The 23,462-nt window shown below is 55.0% G+C and overlaps 6 protein-coding genes across 6 annotated transcripts; 4 read left to right on the forward strand and 2 right to left on the reverse strand.

Annotated features, from left to right (window-relative positions):
* Window positions 1–878: 878 nt before the first annotated feature.
* Window positions 879–3,383, reverse strand: BKCO1_2500024 (glutamyl-trna amidotransferase; the record flags this gene model as incomplete). Its single annotated transcript, XM_020273271.1, has 11 exons — window positions 879–1,012; window positions 1,071–1,151; window positions 1,200–1,288; window positions 1,337–1,495; window positions 1,545–1,660; window positions 1,718–1,915; window positions 1,971–2,067; window positions 2,118–2,217; window positions 2,265–2,683; window positions 2,736–3,121; window positions 3,171–3,383. 11 exons carry the CDS (start codon window positions 3,381–3,383, stop codon window positions 879–881), a joined length of 1,992 nt encoding a protein of 663 aa, XP_020130400.1.
* Window positions 3,384–6,708: 3,325 nt separating this feature from the next.
* BKCO1_2500025 (phosphorylase superfamily protein) lies at window positions 6,709–10,191 on the forward strand (the record flags this gene model as incomplete). Its single annotated transcript, XM_020273272.1, has 10 exons — window positions 6,709–6,980; window positions 7,035–7,254; window positions 7,313–7,363; window positions 7,424–7,738; window positions 7,791–7,944; window positions 8,004–8,369; window positions 8,421–9,021; window positions 9,079–9,402; window positions 9,477–9,956; window positions 10,008–10,191. The coding sequence occupies 10 exons, from the start codon at window positions 6,709–6,711 to the stop codon at window positions 10,189–10,191; spliced, it is 2,967 nt and encodes a 988-aa protein (XP_020130401.1).
* A 619-nt stretch (window positions 10,192–10,810) lies between these two features.
* On the reverse strand, window positions 10,811–12,719 carry BKCO1_2500026 (nedd8-like protein; the record flags this gene model as incomplete). Its single annotated transcript, XM_020273273.1, has 7 exons — window positions 10,811–10,957; window positions 11,017–11,208; window positions 11,280–11,751; window positions 11,811–11,922; window positions 11,976–12,232; window positions 12,288–12,329; window positions 12,385–12,719. The coding sequence occupies 7 exons, from the start codon at window positions 12,717–12,719 to the stop codon at window positions 10,811–10,813; spliced, it is 1,557 nt and encodes a 518-aa protein (XP_020130402.1).
* Window positions 12,720–13,774: 1,055 nt separating this feature from the next.
* Window positions 13,775–14,748, forward strand: BKCO1_2500027 (calmodulin; the record flags this gene model as incomplete). The annotated part of the gene is made up of 6 exons (XM_020273274.1): window positions 13,775–13,777; window positions 13,847–13,903; window positions 13,950–14,001; window positions 14,131–14,256; window positions 14,415–14,627; window positions 14,714–14,748. The coding sequence occupies 6 exons, from the start codon at window positions 13,775–13,777 to the stop codon at window positions 14,746–14,748; spliced, it is 486 nt and encodes a 161-aa protein (XP_020130403.1).
* A 2,969-nt stretch (window positions 14,749–17,717) lies between these two features.
* BKCO1_2500028 (uncharacterized protein) lies at window positions 17,718–18,296 on the forward strand (the record flags this gene model as incomplete). Its single annotated transcript, XM_020273275.1, has 1 exon — window positions 17,718–18,296. The coding sequence occupies one exon, from the start codon at window positions 17,718–17,720 to the stop codon at window positions 18,294–18,296; it is 579 nt and encodes a 192-aa protein (XP_020130394.1).
* A 429-nt stretch (window positions 18,297–18,725) lies between these two features.
* On the forward strand, window positions 18,726–21,761 carry BKCO1_2500029 (sulfatase domain-containing protein; the record flags this gene model as incomplete). Its single annotated transcript, XM_020273276.1, has 3 exons — window positions 18,726–18,982; window positions 19,038–19,364; window positions 19,433–21,761. The coding sequence occupies 3 exons, from the start codon at window positions 18,726–18,728 to the stop codon at window positions 21,759–21,761; spliced, it is 2,913 nt and encodes a 970-aa protein (XP_020130395.1).
* Window positions 21,762–23,462: the final 1,701 nt, after the last annotated feature.

A 23,462-nucleotide genomic window follows, 5' to 3' on the forward strand; every position in this document is an offset into this window, starting at 1 on the left:
ACGAGGCAACGAGACGCCGCATCTCACTGACAGCCAGATCCATCAAGACTCCCTGCTAATTTGGTTTCTAGAAAGCACTAGTTTTAATGGCACATTCGACAACTTTCCCATGCCGTCATGCAACGACTTCAAGCTCGAGGAGGCCACCATTAACAAACTCGACGATGCCTCGAACAGTGCCGTCTTGACCAGCGTGGAGCTTGCTATTTGCTATTTGCAAAGGATACAGCAGACCGATAACTACCTCTGCTGAGTCCCGAGTGGCCTCCTCAAACAAACAGCCTACTAAGCAGACCCAGGGGGCAACCATGCAGCGCAATTCCGGCCTTCTTCAAATTGCTGCCAGCCTCGACGCACGCCAAGCGAGCCGCACGCCGTGTCCGCGGCCCTCTCCACAACATCCCTAGTCAAAGACAACATTGGTCTATGGGGGGGGGGGGGGCGGGTGTGGGGGGTGAGTGCGGTGGAGGATGTGAGGGCGAAGGCGGGACGGGGAGGGCGAGGCCCAAGTGGAGGGCGTGCGAGGGCGAGAAATGTGACTATTAATGACACCTGAGTGGGTGAGTGGGGTGGGCGTGGTTCGTGGTGTTGATGGCGGGGGAAGTGGTCGCGCGCTCGGGGGTTGTGCACGAGAAATTGCGTTCGATATGGTAACCGAGATGTACTGCGGCCCTACTGATCTTTGGCCGTTGTATCATTGTTTCCAAACCCTCCGCGACCGGTTCAACACCTCCCAACACCCCTGAGCTTGACGCCATCGTGCAGTAGTGGGCGGACAAGGCCCGGCTGAACAAAGAAGATGTAGCATGTCTAGGACGGATAGGCCGTAAAATTGAATGAAGAAATCAAGTAAGAGGAACAGACAACATTGAAGCCGCCTACGCATATTGCTTGCTATCTCCATGTGTTGCGTGCCGTTGCTTGTATGCCAATTTACCAGTCTCCACAACCGTGTCATAACCCATCTGACACATCATGCGAAGAATCAGGTCAGTGAGATCGTAGTCTGAGCCTATTCGCCCCCTATTAGAAACTGCCACTATTTGGAGGCATACTGGTTAGTTTTATACCTTTTGGTCCCATGATCTCCATGTTCACAGGCAGGAGGTGGGCCTGCTCTGTGATCTTCGAGGTATATGGTGTTTGGCCGACTAAGGATACCGATGAGTATCAAAGACGGGAGTTTGGGCTTTACTTACTTGGAAAAGTCAATGCAGGAACCCCAGCCAGACTGGCCTGGTGATCCTCGCGTTGGGACCAGTCATAAGGCGGTAATTCGTCTGGCGGCCTATGACGGTAAGTATTTACTTGACAAACGCGTGGTCATCGAGCTTACGGTCGATAAACATCTCGATAGAACGGACTTAGATCACCGGATGGATAGATCATGACATGGCCTGGCAGTAAAACCTTGTTGTTCAGCCACTCTGCGTAGACTCGGATCCGGCGCTGCGCCTCTTCATGGTCTTCAGCCGAAACCATCTCGCCCCGTTTCCTGATTCGGCATTTCAGTATAATCTAAACGGCGGGGACAATAGCCATACCAGCAATGCTGGATCACTGGATTGACATAAGGCCGCGATCCGAATTTTCTCTCGTGCTCTTCGCGAAATTCCTTGGAAGCGTCCCAGTAGGTTTTCCAAAGGATGTTCATGAAAGCCTTAATCAGATTATAAGTGCAAATGAACCCATATTAGACGAAAGTTTAGATACTAACAGATTGTAGGTAGTCATTCATGGCCATGCCGTTGCGAGGGGGATCATCTTGTTCCCATCTTTCAGCAAGAGACAGCTCAATTCGATTCAACCCCAGGAATTTTTCGAAATCGGAAACGAACTTGTCTCGTAAGTCCAGGGTATCGGACGAAGGCCATTGACTCCAGTAGTCGATGGGGAAAAGCAGTGTCCTGAGTTCCTGTTTTGAGATCAGTGTAATCCAATCATAATTCAAACGTCAGCTATAGTTTCACCTTTCCTGTCTGAGATTTTGAACCCGAGAACCATTCTCTTGTGACTTTTCTGCAAAGCTTGGCGTCTCTGCAGATGAATCCCACAGTGTCCATAGATCTAAGACGGTATTAGTCAATACGACATAACGCGCACGGGTATCATCTTACTTGGCGGCTGGAAGCACACCTCTGAGGCTTGAAACCCCCACCGTCGGCCTTATTGCAAAGAGACCCATAACAGCGGCTGGGCCCCGAATACTGCCACCAGCTACATCGCTTTAGCGCTGGTGGAATATGAATAGATGAAGAACGTACTGTCAGTTCCAATCCCCACGTCCAGCCACGGATAGCCAGCGATCGCAGAACCACTACCTGCGCTACTTCCTCTCGGCGACAAGTACCCGTCCGCCCGCGGGTTCCAAGGACAGAGGAACTCAATCCAATCAGCAGTTGGCTGTTCGCTCGACGCGAATTGAGTACATTTAGTCTTGCCAACAGGCACCGCTCCCAACTCCATCAGCTTTGCCATACACTCTGCCGAAGTGTGGCAAGCCGGAAAGGTATTCAGCCACGCGCGACATTGAGCACTTGTCTTCACTCCTCGAAGGTCGATAACATCCTTGACCCCAACGCGTAGTCCAGCAAGAGGTCTACCAGAATCTTTTGGATAGTGGAGCCGTGATGGAACGGGAATCATGAGCTGCCCATCCCACATGTAGTGGACAGGAATGAACCTTGCATGTCATCAGCCATTGCTCTTCGGTCAGGACCTAACAGTGTTTTTACCTGTCACTGCCCGCTTCTTGCACCAGGGGAAGCTGAAAAGCTTCGAGTGCATCTGGGAAAAGCCTCCATGTCCGGTGAACCTGGAGTCCATGGATGAAGCAAGGTCCTTCGCTCAGGATACCGCTGGTGCTTCTACGATCGACCATGTATATCCGATCACAGCCCCGATTCTGCAGAACAGTACGAACTTCGGCATCTGGGAATTGGTAACCCTTGGCGGCCTTGTCAAGGAGAAAGATGGTGTGTTGAAGAAAGGCTTCCGAGAAGTCCTCATCTTCCAGAAGGCGGTCAATGTGGGACAGTAGTTCGCTACCTGACTTTCCGTGTTGGGAAGATATTACTGTTGCAGGGCAATAACGCCTTGGACCAGTCTCTTTGCAGGAATCCTGCTTTGTCGTTAGCGATTGATTGCACCAATGGACTTCGAATGCTGACAGCATCGTTCTCGTGCTTCGCAAATCCGCACTCCCTCAGGTCGCTATCCATCTTCAAGGGAGTTTGTTCGATCAGAAAATGCTTTTCTCCTAAGAAACAGCTGGTAAATTGGTGGTCCAGTTGAGGCCCTTTGTTGGAAGCCGCATCGCGAAAGTTCGAAACAACCCTTGGAAACCCAAACAAGGAGCTGATAAGGCTCGATAGTGCAGCCATATTGGCTGTTGGGGACAAATATATCACTATTAGTACGATTATGACGATAAAATGAGAGTATCGCTGTTCTGCTTCAGGTGAGAAATGATTTGTCTGCCGGGGACAGAAGCGAGTCCTATAAAACGAGATGACAGAAAAACTATAATTGACCGCACCAATAAAGAACTCTGCTGTTTGTAGTTAGTTCGAAGTGTGACGGATACCTGGAGAACGAGGCTAGGGTTGCACGATCGACAAGGCGGACAACGCTAGAATCTATACACGAGATCCAATACACGTGATGAGCGGGGTAAGTACAGCTGACGTGGCCCTATCAATATTGTATCTTGGTGGCTACCTGTTTCATTTTCGTGCCAAGAGAATGTGCATATGTGCATTAAGCCACCATGTGCCATGCTGATCCTTCGAAGAATAAGCGACCACATGGGTAAAACGAAAGTCCTGCAGGGATAGCCGAGGTTCTCCATTATTTCATATCGCTTGTGTTACAGCATCGAGACTTTGGGTAGCTCATATCAGGCGAAGGTCATCTCCAGATATCAACTTGCTCTGACGACGGTGCATTCCGAACAATTTGGTTCCATGATGGAGAGCCCTAATAGTGTTGGTTTTGACTTGATTACTGATGCAGATGACAACATCATCAGCTCAATCAATTACACAGCTCCACTTGAGCTGTACGACAGAGAGAAGCCGTACTATTGTAACATTCCCGCTCCGAACGGTCGGCAGTCGAACCAGGTGGTTCAGAGCTATCCAAATACCACATTTCACAACATCCGAGATCGACAAAGTCACTTCACGCTGGACCACCACGGTTTCCAAGTCGTTCGCTACGGTGGCATCAGCTTCTGCGAAAATTTCACCTCGGATGCATGGATCGAATGCAAATACTATCCAGTCGTGGAAGACATGTTGCGGAGCGTGCTCGGCTGCCAGATGGTGAAAATATTTGATCACACCGTAAGGTTTTACCCATCACTACTTCCATTCCTGGATCACATGCTGAGGATGCACAAGGTGAGGAAGCGTCAGCGACTACAGATGGGTCCGAAAAATGACAGCTCCATCCGCACTCCCAGGCAACCAAGCCTCTCAGCTCATGCAGGTATGCGCTATCTGGAATGGAATGATAGGCCGCCTCGGGTTCTGACCGTCAAGAGACCAAACATTTCTCAGTGGCGCGAATCGAGTGAAGCTGCACATGGGAAATGAGGCTTCCTCGCTCTTGAAGAGCAGGTGCCAAATCATCAAGTGAGTCGAACAAGGCTGAGGTGTCTCCCAATCGGTTCAAAGAAGGCTGACGTTGGAACAGCGTGTGGCGCCCTCTATTTGGCCCATTGCAAGATGCGCCACTTGCCTTTTGTGATTGGCAGACAGTCAACGTTGAGAGGGATTTTCTGGCTGCGGACCTTGTTTTTCCACACTACATCGGAGAACAGTTCCTCGTCAAGCATCATTCTAACCACCGCTGGTACTTCCTGGACAACCAAATGCCCAACGAGTTCACTCTTCTGAAGTGTTGGGATAACAGCTCCTCTGGCGTAGCAAGATGTAAGCTTTTCTACGTCTGTGCATTGCATACATACTCACATTTCAAGGTGTCCCGCATACTTCTTTTATGAACCCGAGATGCTCTCAGACTACACGTCTCCGAGAAAGCATTGAACTTCGATGTCTGGTGTTCTACGGGCCAGAATGAGTTGTCATCCACCCACAAGTTGCAAATCGTGGTGTAGTGTCTATGAAGACTTCAATGATTTTCCGTTTGTTGACAAGTTTCTCTTCATTTTACTTTGTAAGTCCTTTTCAAGAGCTTTCACAATACCAAAGCATTCTTAGATTGAAATTGAGTAATAAATTTGACTTGCATAACATATTCCACTGTGGTCCCTGGATTCCTCCTCATCTCGAAGATCCAGTAAAGTGGTCACCAGAACTACTTTCGTGTCAACCCCCTTCCGCGTTGGAACTCGTCGGCGGCTGCTGACTTCCAGGTCCACTGCCTCCGCTCCCACTGCCTCCGCTCCCACTGCCTCCGCTTCCACTTCCTCCATTCCCACTTCCTCCTGCGCCGACTTTAAAGAGATGATTGTCTCGAGGCACCCAGTCAAGCCAGGGCTTTGCATTGGGCTTCGAGGGGTCCGGGATCCATCCGATCCAAGGCTGAGCCTTGAGTTGTTCAGTGGACATCTTTTCGGTCTCCTTTGGTGGCCACCAGCTGCGCCAAGGCTGAATCTGACCTGGCTTTGAAGTGGGCTCTTCCATATCCATACTCTGCACACTGTCAGCAGACGGTTCATCAAAATGACAGGTCTTTGATGAGATTGCTTTCAGACTCTAACAGTGGTTGATTGTGGCCAGCGGCTAAAGTGACGGTATGTCTGACCGGTGTAATCGTGGCACAGACTTCGATGTTGATGGGGCAGACTTCGGAGTCTGTGATGCGGCTAGTGTCCACATCCGACCATTTATCGTTTCCGGCACTATACTCGCAATGGGGTGGGAAACGTGTCGCTACTGGGGTATGATGCGGGGTTGAGGTAGCACTGCAGGCACGCAGCAATAACCTTCTATGGTGCACAACTCCGGCAAAGAAGCGGTCAAGAAGCCATCACGCGCACAGATCCACCCATAGCCTTGAAACCTGCTGAAGGAACCTGGTGCAGTATATCTGCAGTCGTTCGGAAATATCAACCACTGATCGTATGTACATCCTGTAAGCGACATTCCTCCAAGTGGATGTTGTGGACATGACATGCACCAATTGCCGGCGAGAGCATTATCTCCCGCCGATCTACATACTGCTTTTCGATCACGAGGGAGCATAAGACGGTATGATTTTGATTCGCGTAATTGGGTGGTGGTGATGGGTAAATCAAGGCAGAAGGCTGCTCGCGTCGACGACTGCTGACGTCTGACCCTGTTGATCTGCAAACACGTAGCAATGGGTGTGCCATGGGTCGCGATAGATATGACCATGCAGATGTGAGCCAAGAGCTGCAAAAGTCAAAGAGCATCCAGAAGATGCGCAGCTTACGCATTTCTGTGGGAATTTGGGGTTCAGCCTCGTCGGGCGTCGGTCGCATGTGTGCCTTACGGCTGGCCCCGCTTCAGCCGCTGCAGGGTCTTCGGCAAATAGTGGCAGAGCACATGCTCTCCACACCGGCATTTGTGTCATGTGTCTGCCTTCTTTGGCTTTTGACAAGGCTGAAAACTCCTCCCAAATGTGATATCATGGCCGATACTAACACAAAATGGAACAATCGCACATGTCACCCTTTTGCTTCTCCAATTCTATTACGTGATCATCTTCGCGCCAATCATGTCCACCATAAACCTCCAAGGTATTCCGAGCGAGGAGGACTTCAAGAGGATCATGCATACCTTGAACGAACATTTCCCGGTTTTCGAGTTCGGTATCGCGCCGCAATCAGCGGGACGACTTGGGGCAACAGTAACATTTCGGCAATGGAAGAGTGACCAAAAAAGTATCGGCAAAGTCGAGAGGGTGATCCAAGCGTATAGAGATGTGCGCGTAAGCTCCGACTTCCGGGGCTTGACGGTGCTATATGCACCTCAAACCCCGGTAGTAGAGTATGTCCCTGGGCTGTTGCAGTACACAAGAATTTGGTTTGACCTGTAAGCTAGCATTGTGGCTGTCCATGGGCTTGGTGGTCACGCCGCCGAAACTTGGATATACAGATCGTCATCCAAACCAGTATTCTGGCTGAGGGATCTTCTCCCACAGTACATGGCGACTGCTCGTATCATGACATTCGGCTACAACTCCAACATCGTCTCACGATCCACTGCGAGCATCAAAACCGTAGCTACTCAACTGCTCAATCAAGTTAGTGCAGAAAGACAGGTATCCATTCTCAGCATCAGTTCAAACACGGGGTGCTATGCTGACATGATGAAATCAGGACTCTCAGCGACCATTACTATTCATTGCTCATAGCTTGGGGGGGCTTGTAGTCAAAATGGCAAGCACACGTCCATAAATATTAATTAGTCGCTGTGCTGACGTCATACAGGCCTTGACAACTTCCAGAAATGAGTCAATAAATCATGAAGTCTTTACCAGCACCAGGGGAATCTTTTTCCTCGGAACTCCACACCAAGGTTCCAAGAGTGCCGATTTGGCGAGGGTTATCACAAATGTTGTATCTGTTGCCAGGTCTACAGCAACGCAATACTTGGACGTCCTCAAGCGCGACTCGAATGAGCTCTTGGAACTCTCTCAAGCTTTCGAACCCTTGACGAGAGACGGCACCCTCGAGCTAAGGAGCTTTTACGAGACGGAGAAGACAAGAGTCATGGTCGGAAAGTTTCGGTGGAGGAGCATCGAGGTAACCTACCGCATCGACTGTGATAGTTTAGATCTACGCTGACCAATTCAAGATTGTTGACAACAGGTCTGCACTCATAGGTTCATCGGGGGAGAAGCGATTCCCTATAGCTGCGGATCATCGGTCCATATGCAAGTTCGACCATGAAAGCAACCAGGGTTTCGTCCAGATCGTGAGTCAAATGAAGGATGTCTGCAGGAACCTTGGTATAGATCTTTTTCATTAGTGTTGCACGTATTTATAGGGGGTTCTGACATGAGGATAGTTGTCAGCTCCGAGGTCAAATGTATCTTTGTCCCGCCCGGTCGCCTCCCTTTGGATGTGAATTTCTTTGGACGCGAAAGTATCTTGCGAGAGATTTGCGATAAAATCCGGCCAGAAGGTACGAATAAATCCCTCAGATGCCTTTGTCTACACGGTCATCCAGGCGTTGGAAAGACACAGTTGGCAGCAAAGACAGCGCAGGACATGACCGGAACCTTTCGACACATTCTATTCGTACAAGCAGACACAAGCCAGAAGCTGCTTCAAAGCTTTCTCGCCATTGGCAGACACCTCAATCTTGCATCTGGCGAGTCTCCAGAACCCACGACGGTTCGATCTCAAGTGCTGGACTGGCTTAGAAAACAAGGTAAGGCGCCATAAAAGGTGTTATGTATGCAGTCTTACTAACATTGCAAAGATCTCCCATGGCTACTCATTTTCGATAATGTGGAGGAAGCTCGTCCTTTGCTGCAATACCTGCCTGAGAATGGCCAAGGGTCGGTCATCCTTACAAGCCGGAATGGCAAGATTGCCAACGGTCTCTCGATGGCATTTTCGGAACGTGCAAGCATCCAAGTAAGTGGTATGGATCCGGATGAAGGACGCAACTTTCTGCTCCGCCAGTTGAAAGATACGAAGGGCGCGGTCAAGGATCAGGATGACCTCCGCGAGATCTCGCTCTCGGTTGCAGAAAGATTCTACTACCACCCACTGGCGCTTAGGCAAGCAAGTGCTTTCATTCGGGAGACCGAAAGCACCATCACCAAACTATGGGACCTCCTTCAAATCAATCCTGCAAATGACCTACAGGTTTACAACTTCCAAGACCAAAGCACACCATACGAAGAAAGCCTGTGGTCTGTGTGGCGAATGATCCTTGCATCCCTAGATCATGGGGCTGCCAAGTTGCTTACAGTATTTTGCTTGTTCGATCCAGATGGGATCCCTGATGAGTTATTCGTACCAGCGGGAGTTCCAAATCAGGGCATTGATGATAGGCACGCAAGTGATCCCATTGAGTCAGTAAGTCACTACTTGCAGTTTCGACATCTGATAGCTGACCGTGAAATATTCAGATACTTCATAGACCGAGCTCCATTGATGCGATATGAAATCCTGATGCAACGTGCCCCGAGCATCATCTCGGTACATCGCCTGGTACAGCGAGTCCGCCTCAACAACGTATCTACAGAAGAAAAAGAGGAAGCCTTTGAAGTTGCTTTGCGTTTGTTAGCGCGAAATTTCCCGAAACAGCATCTTGGGGCGCATTTGCACGATCAATGGGCCAGATGCGAGCTGTTTCTTTCTCATGTACTCGCCATTGACACCATGGTACACCAGCTGAGCCCAGAATTGAAGGATCCTGTGTCATATATCGACATGCTGTGTGATTGTACATGGTGAGTCTTAGTAGCCCGCTCAAGCTATTTTTACTTCCGTCTATTATACGATCCTCAGACTGATGACAGTTTAGGTATTTGTGGGAAATTGAGCAATACGATGAAGCTCTTGGTCGGCTGGAGCAGTTGGAAAAGCTATGCGCTGAGACCATTGGCATTAAAACACTACAAGGGGCGCGTATTTTGGTGAACAGAGGAAGTATCTACGCCAGATGCGACCACCTACTCGAGTCCGGTGCATGCTTTCGCCGCGCTTTGGAAATCCGCCAGCGTCTGCTTCCTGACGATGACCAACTCCTCGCCAACAGCTACATGCAAGTCGGCAACTGGTACACATCTCAAGGACAGTATGATCAAGCCGAACGTCACCTTCGGTCATCCATCAAGATAAGGGACGCTTCTATCCCCGGGCAAACTATAATCTCCCATCAAAACCTTGCCAGATGCTTGCAACTTCAGGGCAAGTTAGATGAATCTGGAGACATAGTCAACAAATCTGCGGAGGTGGAGCGAGCCATGGGAACTTCGAAGGAGGCCCAGTACCACAAATTTGGGTAAGCACAGGATTGCGCCGAATACGGTCTTTGGTAACTGACTTCTTGCAGACGCCTATACATTCAGGGAAACATCCACCTGGGACGCGGCGATTATCGCCTGGCGTTGGATTCTTTCAAGGCCGTGTTCGATGGGCGGAAATCACTGTCAATATCTGCCGGCCCTTTCTCCGCTGCCTGCCATAAAGTAGGAGTCGCTCACCAAATGTTAGGCAACTACGAAGAAGCCCGGTAAGAATTGCTCCCACAAGCTACATCTGGGGTTAAAGCTCACGTTTATAGCGAATGGTTTCTGAGAGAGATTGAGATTGTTGAGACAATTCCTCGCAGAGTCCCCTACATGTTGGTGAGACTGTCCCGGGCACAATGGAGCTACTCTGAAGTTTTAAACACGGCCGATGACTTGGAAAAATGTCAAGAAATGAGTCAGGAGGCGCTGCGGAACTTTCACGAAGCTACAAAACAAGACTGTACAAGGGGATTGACGGACATTGAACAACACATACCGTACATAGATCGCTAGGCCATGCACGTGTTCTCAACCAAATGGAATGGTCCTCACAGGGATGTTTCTGTAGTACCGATTTTGACGTCCTATGTCACTATTGTTGTGTACGGATATAGCAGCAATTGAATTGCATTTTTCTAAGTCTACTAGTCATTACAGAGTGACCTGGCCACTAAGATATCCCGTGAAGCAGTAACAATATAAGAGACAATCTGCAAAGAAACCCTCCTCCATCACACTAGTTACATTAGAGCCTATCGATGCTGTAGAAACACTTGATAGCAAGAACTTTCCCAACTTCAGTGGTCAGAGCCGCGGCGGGAGGCGGCGAACATTCGTCTAATCCTCAAAGAAGAACGTCCTGCCACGTAATGTTTGAGAACAAAGGAACGTCGGCCTCACAAACAGTCCCAGGGGCAGGCATAGTGCCGTTCAAGAAGTACGCCCGAATCGCGTTCGACGTACAGACAGAAATCTGCGCGCTCGATCCATGCTGCAGCAAAAACACATGTCAGCCTCAGACTCCAAGCCGGATAAACAGTTCGTACTCACCCCCGCGCCCCTATGCTCCAACGCCACGCTCCCTTCCAGACTATACGTCAAGTTCTTCGCCGACAGGAACGGCGTGACGGGATCCCACGTGTTGCCAACCAGCAGCACGGGGTTCTTCGTCTTGACGCGGAAGTCGCCCAAGTAGCGCTCCTTGGCCTGCATCTGCCACTGCGCGCACGTCATCAAGGAGCCCTGCAGGACCGCAAAGCAATGTCAGCACAACGTTCGCCCTCCTTTTCCCTGCACACTTCGGCAATACTGACCGCTTTCCAGTCGCCTCCGAGCCTGCTGATGGCTTCCTGCCCGTCCAGCGCCCACGCGATGTCCTCCTTGGTCGACTGCCGCTGCGTCTTGTCGCCGCATTCGATGGCGCTCCAGCTCTCGCCTATGGTGCTCCTCGACTCGCCTGACTGGATGGTTGCGTCTATGATGGGGCCGAATTCGGTGGCGTTGCTCGTGAGCAGGCCGTGGAGGAAGATGGCGAGGGTGGGGTAGTCGGCGGGGGTGTAGAGCGTGTTCATGGTTATGCCCTTGACGATGCTGTAGTCGACGAGGGTGTTGTTGTAAAGGATCGGGTTGTACTTGATGGTGTCCAGGAGGTTGTATACGGATGCTTCTAGTTTCTTCGCGGTTGTGTTCAGGCTGGCTAGGGCGCACTGGGTATCGCCTGCGTCGATGCATGCGGAGAGGAAGTGAGAGAATGTCTTGTCTGTGTCGGTGAACATTTCAATGTTTCTGGAGGAAGGAGAGGGCGGAGTTAGCGTCGTCACTGCAGAGAGAAAGGAAGGACGTACTGTCCGCGCCAGTAGTCGTGCGGGTTGTAGACTGCGTCTAGGAGCACGTTACCCATTCGATCAGGGAACATGGCAGCAACGGTGGCTCCTAGCGTAGTGCCGTAAGAGAGGCCTAAACATCGCGGTCAGTACGACTGCAGACACGTTTGCCACGGATTGTCTCACCCCAAAAGTTCAGCAGCCCGTCGGTGTCTCCGAGCGCATCCACAACCTGCATGAGGTCTCTTGCGTAAAAGGCCGTGCCGACGAGGCCTCCAATATCCTCCGCGTTCTCTTTGCAGCTATCAGCCACCGCTCTCGAGGTGGCCCAGATGGTTCCCCGGGCTACATCCGATGCATTTCCAAGAAGAGCAATTTGAATAGCCTGAGCCCTCGCTTCGTCGCTATCGTAGCAAGAAACAGGCAGCGTGTTTACAGTTCCTCTGCGAACAAGGACATGATCAGTACACTGAGCCTGGAGAAGACGTGTGACCTTACCTGGGGTCAAAGGTGATGAGGTCGTGGTAACCTCCTTCCATGCTATGAAATTATAAGCGCCCTGCACCGGTGAATAAGATAGGGGCTCTCATCTTACGCTTGCATTTGGGCCGCTCCGTATGCCAGCGACACTCTCCCAGGGATGCCGGGTCCGCCAAAGTTGAACAGGATGCTTCCCTTCGCGGGTTGGTTTGCGGCAGGCACCTTTGCCAGTTCGAGAGTAAGCGTTTCGGACGAGTTCGGCTGCGTATAATCAAGTGGGACATCCAGGGTCCCGCAGACCATGGGCAAGGTTGGTTCTTGCGATAGACTGCATGGCCCCCACTGGATTTCTTGGCTCGGATTCTGGGCGTAGCCCAATGCCTGCGGCCTGGCTTGAACCGCAATGGCTTGGACTAAGAGTAGTTGGGTGAGGAAAGGTGCAAAGAGCATTGTAGTTGTGGAATTTGTTGGTTCGAGTGAATGAGTGATGGGACTACAGTAGGTTCAAGCTGGAAGTTATATACCGGACTTTTACACAGTGAGGCTTAGAAAATAGGCTGCCAAGACATGTTGCAGATACGCGTATACAGAAAGAACAGGCAATCCAGTCAGCCGCTATCCCGAATTGGGTACGACACAGACCACCAGTCGGTGGGGTGAAGTCCGACTTGTGCAAGGCGAAGCAGGTCCGCGGACAGGCCCAATAGCTTCGCCCCAAAAGAGCGGCCAAGAAGCGGCGCTGCAGTAGGTCTCAGTACAGAGAGTGCCGAAAGCCGAAACGGCGATTCTTATAGGCTGGGTACTTTGTGGGTGATGCGGCTGAGCTATTAAACGTGATGTCACGGTAAGCTGAGCGGTTTGCGTTCCATGAACGGCACTGCTAGGCTGCAGTGGTGTCGCGTTGCAATCAGGTTCATCGCAACAGCCGACGTGGATGTGGTCTCGGTTTTGCGACTCCCAAAGCTTTAGGTACAGCCATCAGTGTATCCCGATATTAAGCGAGCCGGCCGCGCACTGTGCTGTGAACAGCCAAAACCACTCCTGGTGAGCGCGCCAATGCTGCAATACTGGCCGCCACGACAGGACTCATTGACCAGGCGTTCATGCGACCCAAAGCGGCAGGCAAAGCGCTGATGAGACCCTGCATGTGGTCATGGCAGGGAAAGGCCGAGATGGAACCAAGCCCCTGATCCGGGCTCTGCGCTGGAATCATTCGAAGCATCGATCCTAATAATAGTGGCGCATCGCGAGGCGCCCATTCGCCAGGCGCACTCCTCATGACGTCGGGGCTCGCACGCAATGCATCGTCGGGCACGGCGTTTGCGGAGTCGGTCGCGGGTCGGTCGCGGGTCAGCGCTAAGCAAGAGAAAAGACGCCACACCCCGGCATCCACGTGGAACCTCGACCGCTTGGCTTTCTCCACCGTCTGCCCCCTTCCCCCTCCACACTCCACCCCGTCCCAGAGCTGATCCCATCCCCTTTCCAACACATCAGAACCGCACACCATGGTTCGTATCGCCGCCAATTGCCTCCCCTCTGCGACCTCCACGCCCGCTGACTAGCCCCCCGCCCCCCAGTCCGACGCACTCTCCCCCGAGCAGGTTGAGGAGTACAAGGCCGCCTTCGCCGTATTCGTACGTCATCCCCTCCACCCCCGAGTCGCTTCCAGTCACATGGCAGCCTTCCGCTAACACCTCTCTCCCTCGCCCTCCGCAGGATAAAAATGGAGACGGTGCGACAGCTCCCCCCCGGGTCCCGCGCTTTGCTGCAAAGGCGCCTGTCCGCGCCACTGCACCTGCTGCAAAAATCCCATGATCCGTAACTGACATGCTCTGATATTTTTTCCTTTGCCCGCGAACAGGCGACATCACGGCCAAGGAGCTTGGCGAGGTGATGCGCTCGCTGGGCCAGAATCCCACCGACGAGGAGCTGAACGACATGATCAACGAGCTGGACGTCGACCACACCGGCTCCATCGACTTCAATGGTAAGGAAAAAGAAAAGAAAAACAAACACCATGCCCTGCCCTGCCCTGCACTGCCCTGCCCTGCCCTTCCCTGCCCTGCCCTGCCCTGCCCTGCCGCTGCCCTCTGCCCCTTCCACCCACGTGCTCCCCGCCCTGGCACCGCTGACCAAAGATGCCAGAATTCCTCATCATGATGTCCAAGAAGCCCAAATACGTCGACCCGGAGCAGGAGATCCGCGAGATCTTCAACGTCTTCGACCGCGACGGCTCCGGCACCATCAACTCGTCCGAGCTGCGCCACGTCATGAAGGCCATCGGCGAGAACCTGACCGACGACGAGATCGACGACTTGATCCGTGAGGCCGATGTTGATGGGAATGGGACCATTGATTGTGAGTTTCCTATTTTTCTGTTGGGCGCGGGGGGCCGACTGTTGAGCGTTTGTTGGTCGACGGAATGCTGACTTTTGCCTTTGTAGATGAGGAGTTTGCGAGGTTTTTCAAGAAGGATTAGGGGGGGAAAGGGAGGTTAGGTTGTTGGGTTGAGCAAGCGAGCAAGAGCGCTAAAGGTTGGTGTATCCGATGAAACTGCTGGAAATGCGCGGCTTGCTTTCCTTTGGTCGAGTATCATACCATGGAAAAGGATCGTTCATCGAAAGGCATGCCCTTCGTCTCGTCGGCCTGCGTGCGACTGACACGCAAAGGGCCTCAGCATGCGCGAGACAACCAAGCAGCCGCGTCCGATCTCACGTCTAATTCCCAGCAGCAGAAATAATGGCTGACATCGTGAGCGCTCCGTCTGCTATCAGAGCCGTTTCCTTCGCCAAACCGTAACAGGCAAGGGCGCTTTCCTGCCCGTCGCTTCGCGTGCCGATTGGCATCCCTTGCTCGTCTCCTCATCGTCATACCCTTCATGTTATTTCCTCAAAAGGCACTTGCCACTGCCACACCAGTGACTCTGTATTATCCCATACCAGAAAACACCATAAAAAGACAACTCGAGCCTATCCCCGCCCTTCACCCTCTCTCGCCCGCCCATCAAACAAATACCCGAAAGCGAAAAGAAACACCCCAATCGCAGACGGGCCGTAGCCACCTCAAGGCCAGACGCAGAGGAATCACGCAGACAGCCCGGTAATCCACTACCGCGCCACCAGGGTGTGAGATACTATAAAAAAAAAGGGAACGAAAAAAGCTCCAGCCACATGCCAAACCAACAACTTCGGACGTAGCAAAAGCCCTGCCCCGCCACGGGGACCCAGGGCATGGTGGCGCAGTCTGCGGGGAAGGCCTTTTCAAAAAAAAAAAAAAAACGGTAACGAGGAAGGCGAGCCAACGCCGTCGGGGCGCGGGTGACCGAAAAACGACGAGCGTTGCGGTCAAGAGGAACGAGAACGAGAAAAAGGAAAGCGCAAGTACATACGTAAGCACATACTATCCGCCCTGTTCTATTTTTGTGTCTCTCCGGCGCTACGTCCCGGTTCCGCACTAGGTATGTACTGTCGATTGGCAAGGAACTCGGCACGCCGCTTCTCCATCACCGTGTATCGGTACTCGCACCACCACTGCCACCAAGAGCAGCAATCTTGCCCCCGCCCGTGAGTAGGTAGTCGTGCCCGGCACTTCAAGCACCTACTACACCGCACCACCGCTGCGCTGCATTCCCGGTCCGTCAGTGCGAAAGCAGCGAGACTGCCAGCCCCGCCCGCCCGTCCGCCCCTCTCTGATAAACCGACGGAACCCACATTACTCACGACGGCATGTAATGTCATGTCAAACGGACGTCAGAGAAGCCATATGTGTGCGCGCGTGGAGTATTTTTTTTGTTTTTTGCCGCATCGCACGCAACGCTTCACTTTGGCGCGCACCTACGTGTGCCCTCCCTTCAACGCTTAGGTACATAACCCGCGTGTCGCGTGGACGGGCGGCGCGCGCTGGCTCCCATTTAGAGGTAGATGCTGATGGGAAAGTCACTTAACGCCCGCGGTGGTCGTACGAGAAGAGATTGTTGCATCAATTGCCTGACGGCGAAGAGTGAGGTGAGGTGATCCCTAGTGTGTGCGTGGCTGCGGGATACGGTATGTCTCACTCGCAGAAGGTCGTTCGTAGTAGGGCTAGTAGGGGGAGGGCTGCGAGTCGCCGTAGGTAGTTTCACATGACGGAGCGTCGCAGATGCCTATCGTAAGTTAGCCCGGACCACTGTCGCGGGCTCGGTGGTGCCGGCGGCGGCCGCCGCCGCCTGGTCGATCCGCGGGTTTTTTTCTTCCAGGCTGCAGCGGGTCGGTCAGCTATTTTCGGCGGTACCAGACCAGAGAGTTTTGAGATGATGATGAGAGGTTGCGTTTCGCTAGCGAAGCAGGCGGCGGAGGCTGTGTCACGCTACTGCAGAGATTGGGGGGATTGGTGGTGGAGACCACCCGTTGTGTGTGTGCTTTGGGAAGCGGGATGTTCCACGGGGGCTTGGCCAATTCGACTGCCGCGTATGGATTAAGCTTCTTTCTGTTCCAAGGGCCCCGTGCTTGCAGGAGCTCAGCTCGCTGGCTATTGAACGCACGTAAGATGGTCCGGCGCGGGGAGCTCGTGTTCGGCGGGAGAGAATGCTGGCGCTACTGACGCTGTGAGTGGTCCGGAAGCCGCGGCAAAGAATAGCACGATGACAGGGTGGAACGACACGAGAGGGTGCGGAGAAAGAAGATGCCAGATAACGGGGAGGCGCCGAATTAGCTCGTGCTTAAGCATGGCCAAGCTTTGTAGCGTGCGGAGATCCGGGCCCGATTCGGGCCAGTCCCTTCGCAGTCTCCCCCCTGATTCGTATCCGATTATTGCTAAGCTTTTCTAGCGGCTGCAGCTGCGGCTGCAGCTGCGGCTTTTTTCTGCCTCAGCCGCCATGGTGCAAGCAGCGCCATGGCCCGATGCCAAGTGATTCTTCGCTTGCCGTCAACCAGGGCCGCTCTGCTCGCCGTCTCCTTCGCCTAAAAACATTATTGGACCCCTAAGACTTATCCGTCGACCTTATCCGCGGCGTTGGTAAGTACGCCCAGCGGCCAGCGGCCAGCCCCGCAAAGATGGGTGTGGCCGCCGGCCGCCGCGGGCCTGGCCAGGGAACGAGGGTCCGGGGCTTAGCTCGCGCCCTCGTAATGGCCCAGGCCGCATGCGATCCAAATAGCCCGCCGTGGAGCAAATGTCAGCCACACGAGGCGTTCTTTGCCATTCCCTCGCATCCCCCCCGGGACGGGAAGTGAGGCATTATTGGCCGGCGCGCGAGAGGCCGGAGTCAGCAGGAGTCCAGTCGGGCCTCCTCTCGGAGCAGAGGGAGGGGGGCGAATAATGACAAAAAGAATGCATACATACCCTCCACATCCCACCTCGAGTCGCACAGAACGTGGTCTCTCCACAAACGAAACCTCACATCCCCCTCTGCAACACGCCCCAATTTATTTTTTTCTTTCCCCACTGTTCGCAAGCCCAGCCAGCCAGGCAGCCATGCACGCGACGACCACTTCCCTGCTGTTCCTGCTGCTCGCCTTGCTGGTGCGGCCAAGCCGGCAGGCTCCTTCTGCTCCCCGACTAGTCCGCGGCACCGGATGCAGATGCAGCACGACGGCCGCGGCGGCGTCGTCGCCGTCGTCATCGTCGTCGTCCTCGGTCGGTCAGCAGAACCACCACGTCTTCTGGCTGCAGCCGCCGCCGATGGAGAACCCGGGCGACACTTGCGCGCGGCTGGCGGCCGAACTCGGGCACTGGCTCGACTGGATCGACGGCCGCACCAACCTGCAGGTCGCGTGGCAGATGTACGACGACGTTGTCCAGAACCGCCGGCGGCGTGGCGGCGACGGCGGGCCCGGCGCGGATGAAGCAGCAGCAGCACCGGGGAAGGCGCCGCCTCCTCGCCGGGCGGGAGACGGCAGCGACGATGTGAAGTGCGATATTGAGGGCATGAGCGAGACGGACGACGGCGGGGACGACGACGTCACGGCGTGGCAGATGGTGGCGGTCAAGGTGGGGCTGGGGCTGATACTGGTGGTGGTGGTGTTCGAGTCCGTGACGGCGATATGGAGGTGAGTGAGGATTTAATCCATGCGCTGTGCTGTGGGAGCCGGGCGCTGATCAGACTGGGGAGAAGGCTGGGCAGGGGCCTTGGCGACAGCATCGCGGGGGTGATTCGCATATGACGGCGGGACGGCGGGCGGCGGGGGGTTGGGGCTCGATGGCGGCGGTGGGGGCTCGGGGGCGGGTGGGTGGTTGAGAGGAAGCTTGTTGCCTGTTCAGCCAAAATTAACGTTTCAGCTGCACCTAGCGAGCAGAATCCGGGTTGTGGGTGTGCTCAATAACGGCGCGGCCTGATCCTCAACCTGGGCTGCTGCCCTGCTGCACTGCTGCACTGCACGGGGCAGGCGCGGCCTGGCGAGCCCCTGGCAGCATGGCTACTGTGTACTACTTATATTTCTGGGCTGCCAGACGAATCAAGCGGCCTACGCGTGCTTCTTCACCATGATGGAGCTGTCGTCCATCTGGCCGGTCAGCGTGCTGCTGCGCACCCGGGACCAATTCGCCCTCTTCTTCGTCTCCTCGTTCGCGGCCAAGCTGCTGCACTTCTACAGCCACCGCCAATCGCTGCCCATCCTGCTGCTGCTGCTGTACACGCCGACCTTTTTCCTGCCCGACCTGGTGCTGCTGCTCGTCGGCCGCCTGCTCGTCTACCGCCCGAACAGAGGCCGGCCATGGAAGATTCTCGGCGGCCTGCTCGCGTGGGTGCCCTGCTCGAAGCGCGATTGCTGGCGTCCCGACTGACCGCGTGCGCAGGCTCCTCACGGCGTCGACGTCGACGTCCCAGATCTGCTTCTACCTGACCACGGGTGGCGAGGTGCAGTGGATGGCGGCGGGCAACCTGGCGGCCGACCCGGCGGGGCTGGCGATGCTGCTGTCGGAGCTGCCCAAGTTCGCCATGGTGCTGCTGGCCTTCTCGAGCGTGGCGTGGCTCATCGCGGCGCGCTTCTACGCGGGCGTCTCCTGGGTGCTGGTCGACGTGCGGCTCTCGTTCCGCCAGATGCATCGTTGCCTTAGAGGGCAGTCGCAGCTCAGCGGATACGAGCAGCTGCACGGCCCGTGCGCCCACGACGTGGAGCCGAGGTGCGTCTGATCATTTGCCAACAGGAACCTCCTCGTGTCTCACCTTGGTTGCTGACTTGCCGATCCAGTAAGGCCGACCGCGCCCAAATCCCCTCGCTGCGCAGGGCCGCTTTGGTCTCCGTTGCCGTCATCGCCGCAGCCGTCACCCTGCTGATCCTGCAGTGCGTGCGCCCGCGCTCCGCCCCGTACGCCCACATGTCCGGCTCCCTGCCTATCACCCTGTTCGAGTCGCTGTTCTTCAGCCCCATCAATGCCGATTTTTGCTTGCCCCATCCCACCCACCGCGTCGACTTCCCCTTTGAGCAGTACGCCAATGTCGTCGGCCGCCAGCCACCCCCGGACTGGAAGCCGCTCGCCCAAGAGTGCCGCCGCCGTCACCACCGCCCATCCCCACATCCGCCCCATGGCCATGGCCCGCCCCACCATCCTCCGCCTGGATACCCTCCGCCGCCTCCACCTCCGGACTGGTTCGAAGATGAAGACGGCTTTGGGCCTTGGGACCCGCTGGAGCATGGAGTGCCTCCTCCCCCGCCGCCACCTCCCCCGCCTCCGCCCCACGGTGGACATCACGGACACTACGACCCGTCTTGTGACCCGCTGAAGCTGTCCAATTTGGACGAGAGCCTGCTGCATCCCCTGACCGCCGCATTGAAGCAGGATAAGCCGTCCATCAGGAATGTGCTGCTCGTCACCCTAGAGAGCACCCGCAAGGACATGTTCCCCTTCAAAAAGGCCAGCCACGCTTACGACACCATCCTTTCCTCCTATGGGGCCCCCGAGGCCGCCGAGCAGTTGGACAAGAAGCTGCAGGCCCTCACCACCACGGCGTCTTTCTTGACCGGTGAGTCTACCGGCTTCGAGGACGACGAGGCTTTCAACAAGACCGGCCGTCTGGGCGCTTGGGCATCGCATTTTGCCGCAGACAAGGGCGGCATCAATGTTCAGGGTGCCGTTACCGGCAGTGCTTACACGCTGAAGAGTTTGATCACCAGCCTCTGCGGCATGGAGCCGTTGCCCGTCGATTTCACCGAAGAGGTACGAGGTCGCATGTACCAGCCTTGCATGCCCCAGATTCTGGACATGCTCAACAAGGCCGAGCAGAGCGGGCGTGGCCAGAAGGATGAGGACGGTTTTCTGTCGTCGCCATGGGACTGGGCGTTCATGCAGTCGGTGACGGACCAGTTCGACTCGCAGTACACGCTGAACGAGCAGATTGGCTTCCGTACCATTGTGACAGACGAAACTCTCGAGGACCCCGCTTCGGCCCATTACCCACCTAAAAACCCGCGCAACAACTACTTTGGATTTCCGGAAGAGGAGTCACTGCCGTACCTTCGTGATGCCTTCGCCAACGCGAAGCGCGACGGCCGCCGCCTCTTCGCGTCGTACATGACCAGCAGCACGCATCATCCGTTTGCTGTGCCGGCCGCGTGGGAGGGCAAGGAGACGTACCTAGCCAAGCGCCGCTTCGCGCCCGAGAATTACAACCACTTCGATCAGTACCTCAACACGATCAAGTACCAGGACGGGTACCTAGACTCCTTGCTGAGCATGCTGCACGACGAAGGCGCGCTAAACGAGACGCTGGTCGTCATGGTGGGTGACCACGGCATGACCTTCGACGTGACGGACGGGTCAAGGTCCAACTTCGAGAACGGCCATGTGTCCAACTTCCGCATCCCACTGCTCTTCCTGCACCCGGACCTGCCGCGCGTCACCCTCGACGCCGCCGACGCCGCCACCCCGACCTCCATCATCCCCACAATCCTCGACCTGCTCCTGCAAACGAACAGCCTCAGCGACGCCGGCAGCGCAGTCGCCCACGGCCTGCTGCCGCGCTACCAAGGCCCCTCGATGATCCGCTCGCAGCACTGGCACGTGCCGGTCGCCAACCACTCGTCGCCGCCGCCCTCGTCCCCGTTCTTCCACGACCACCACCCCCACAACCCCTGGGACGACGTCGTCAGCACCAGCTTCCTCGACACCACCGCCTCGTTCCCCACCGCCAACGCCTCCGCCAACACCCACCCCTTCCACTTCTCCATCATCAACCCCGGCGGCTCCCTCCTCGCCATCTCGCAGGCGCACTCCCCCTACCGCCTCGTCCTGCCCCTCTGCTCCACCCTCCCGCTGCGCTTCACCGACCTCGACTCGTCCCCGAACGAGGCGGACGCCCTCGTCGCGTGGAACGTGGAGACGCTGGTCAAGGACGTGAGGGGGAAGCATGGCGACGCGGCGGCGGCGTGGGCGGACCTCGTGCGCAGGCTGGGCGAGTGGTGGTTCTGGGAGCAGAGGAGGAGGTGGGGTTATCATTTGCCGGCGCGGAGCACGGATAGGGGCGTTGTTGAGGGGAGCATGGCGGGGAGGATCAGGAAGAAGCATTGGTGGGAGACGTAGGCTCTTTCTCTCTCTCTCCCTCTCTGGGAAGACCCGGACTTGATTTGCATCACACCGCACCGCACGCGCGCGGTGGTCGTGGGAGTAGGGTTTTGTTTTGTGGAGCATTTTCTATGGGCGTTTTTTTTTGGTCTTCGGAGAGAAAGGCCAGCGTACTACCGGTGCTGGGGAAAGGGCGTCATTGGTGGTGTCGAGCTCGCTTGCATTACTGGCGTATGTTACCCGGAGATTATTCTTTTTTTTTTTAGCGATTACCATGACTACCCACGCCTCGTCTATAGAGTAGAGCCTGACACGATAGAACCGGAATTGCCAGTCGTAATATTTCTTGTTACATGTTTGGCGTGGTGGATAGGCATCTCGAGAATGCACAGTGTAATCTAGTCGTTGCCGCACAACCACTGGCCGATCAACGACGTCGTTATTGAATGTGAGACACAAACGGGAACTTTAATTTCATGCATAACGAAAGAGTGGGGTACAAAGCGCGCGCCAGCCGCGGTGCTTTCTCGGCCTTGTCGTTTTGACACTCTCTCTCAACCGGTTTTGCTTTCGAGCTTCGTCTTGCGAACAATGATGGGGCAGACCGTTTTCCATCTTTTTTTTTGTCTTTTCCGTTTTCCTTTTTCTCGCTTGCTGGTGTCGGAGGACTCCGCGCTGCTGCTGTCTCGCCTCGCTTGCAAGCGTGGTAGTATGCATGCATGCATGCGGGTTGTAGTTAGCGGCGCTGGCGCTGGCGCTTTTTCCTTTCTTGCTTCCTTACCTCCGCGGACTCTTTTTTTGCTCCGCAGTAGTACTCCACATTTTTGCCCGCGGCACGGACACCAGACCAGACCAGGCCAGACGCCAGGGTCACAAAAAAAGCTGGCTGGCTTTCAGGCCCCCCGCGAATCGTGAACCGATGACGTGCGATACCCTTAGCGTAGGGTCGTTATACATGCAGTTTCTGGTCAGCGCGCGCAAAAAAAAAAAAAAAGGCAGGAAAGCACGCTCGGTCGCTCGGCCATGCGTGCATCTCGCGGGGGTTTTTTTTCGTTGCCAGGAAAAACATGGATGCGGGATGCATCGCACATGGGGGATGGGGGAGGGATCAGGACGTTGGATGGAGATATATACGGGGCTTTTGACGTCATTTTGCGCATGGCTGCCTGCTGCGCCCTGGGGCAGCGAGCGGCACGGCGGATGGGTTGACGATCGGTTGTCGTTGTCATACGGACGTATGGGGTGTGATTGGGTAGGGCTGCGGAGCGGTGCACGGACAGGAGGGGGGGGATGGTTTGCCTCTGTTGTTGTTGTCTTCCTTCTGTGGGTTTGTTGGCCGTTGCGTAAAGTAGGGTAATAGGGGCCCAGGGGTAGAAGATCGGGGTGTGTGTGGTGGGGAGAGGTTGTTTCGATTTGTGGTAGGTATACGCGGGTTCGGTCTGGGGACTGCTGCACAGCAAGCAATCTGTCTGTGGCGTTTTGCTTGTTTCGCGCGTCAGGTTCGTGCGACTCGGGGTATTCCTCTAACTACCTGTCGTACAAGGGGAAAGGTCTACTTCGCACCGCTTCCCTCTCACGATATAAACAAAAGAAAGCACTGCCATTCAGAGCCGGCCTCCAGGCCCAGTCCATCCCCGAAATCGTATCCACCGCACCCCATCATAACCACCACCACCGCCACCACACCCACCACAACACAACAACAACAACAACAACAAC

The sequence above is a fragment of the Diplodia corticola genome (assembly GCF_001883845.1).
Source record: "Diplodia corticola strain CBS 112549 chromosome Unknown scaffold25, whole genome shotgun sequence".
NCBI classification, from domain to species: domain Eukaryota; kingdom Fungi; phylum Ascomycota; class Dothideomycetes; order Botryosphaeriales; family Botryosphaeriaceae; genus Diplodia; species Diplodia corticola.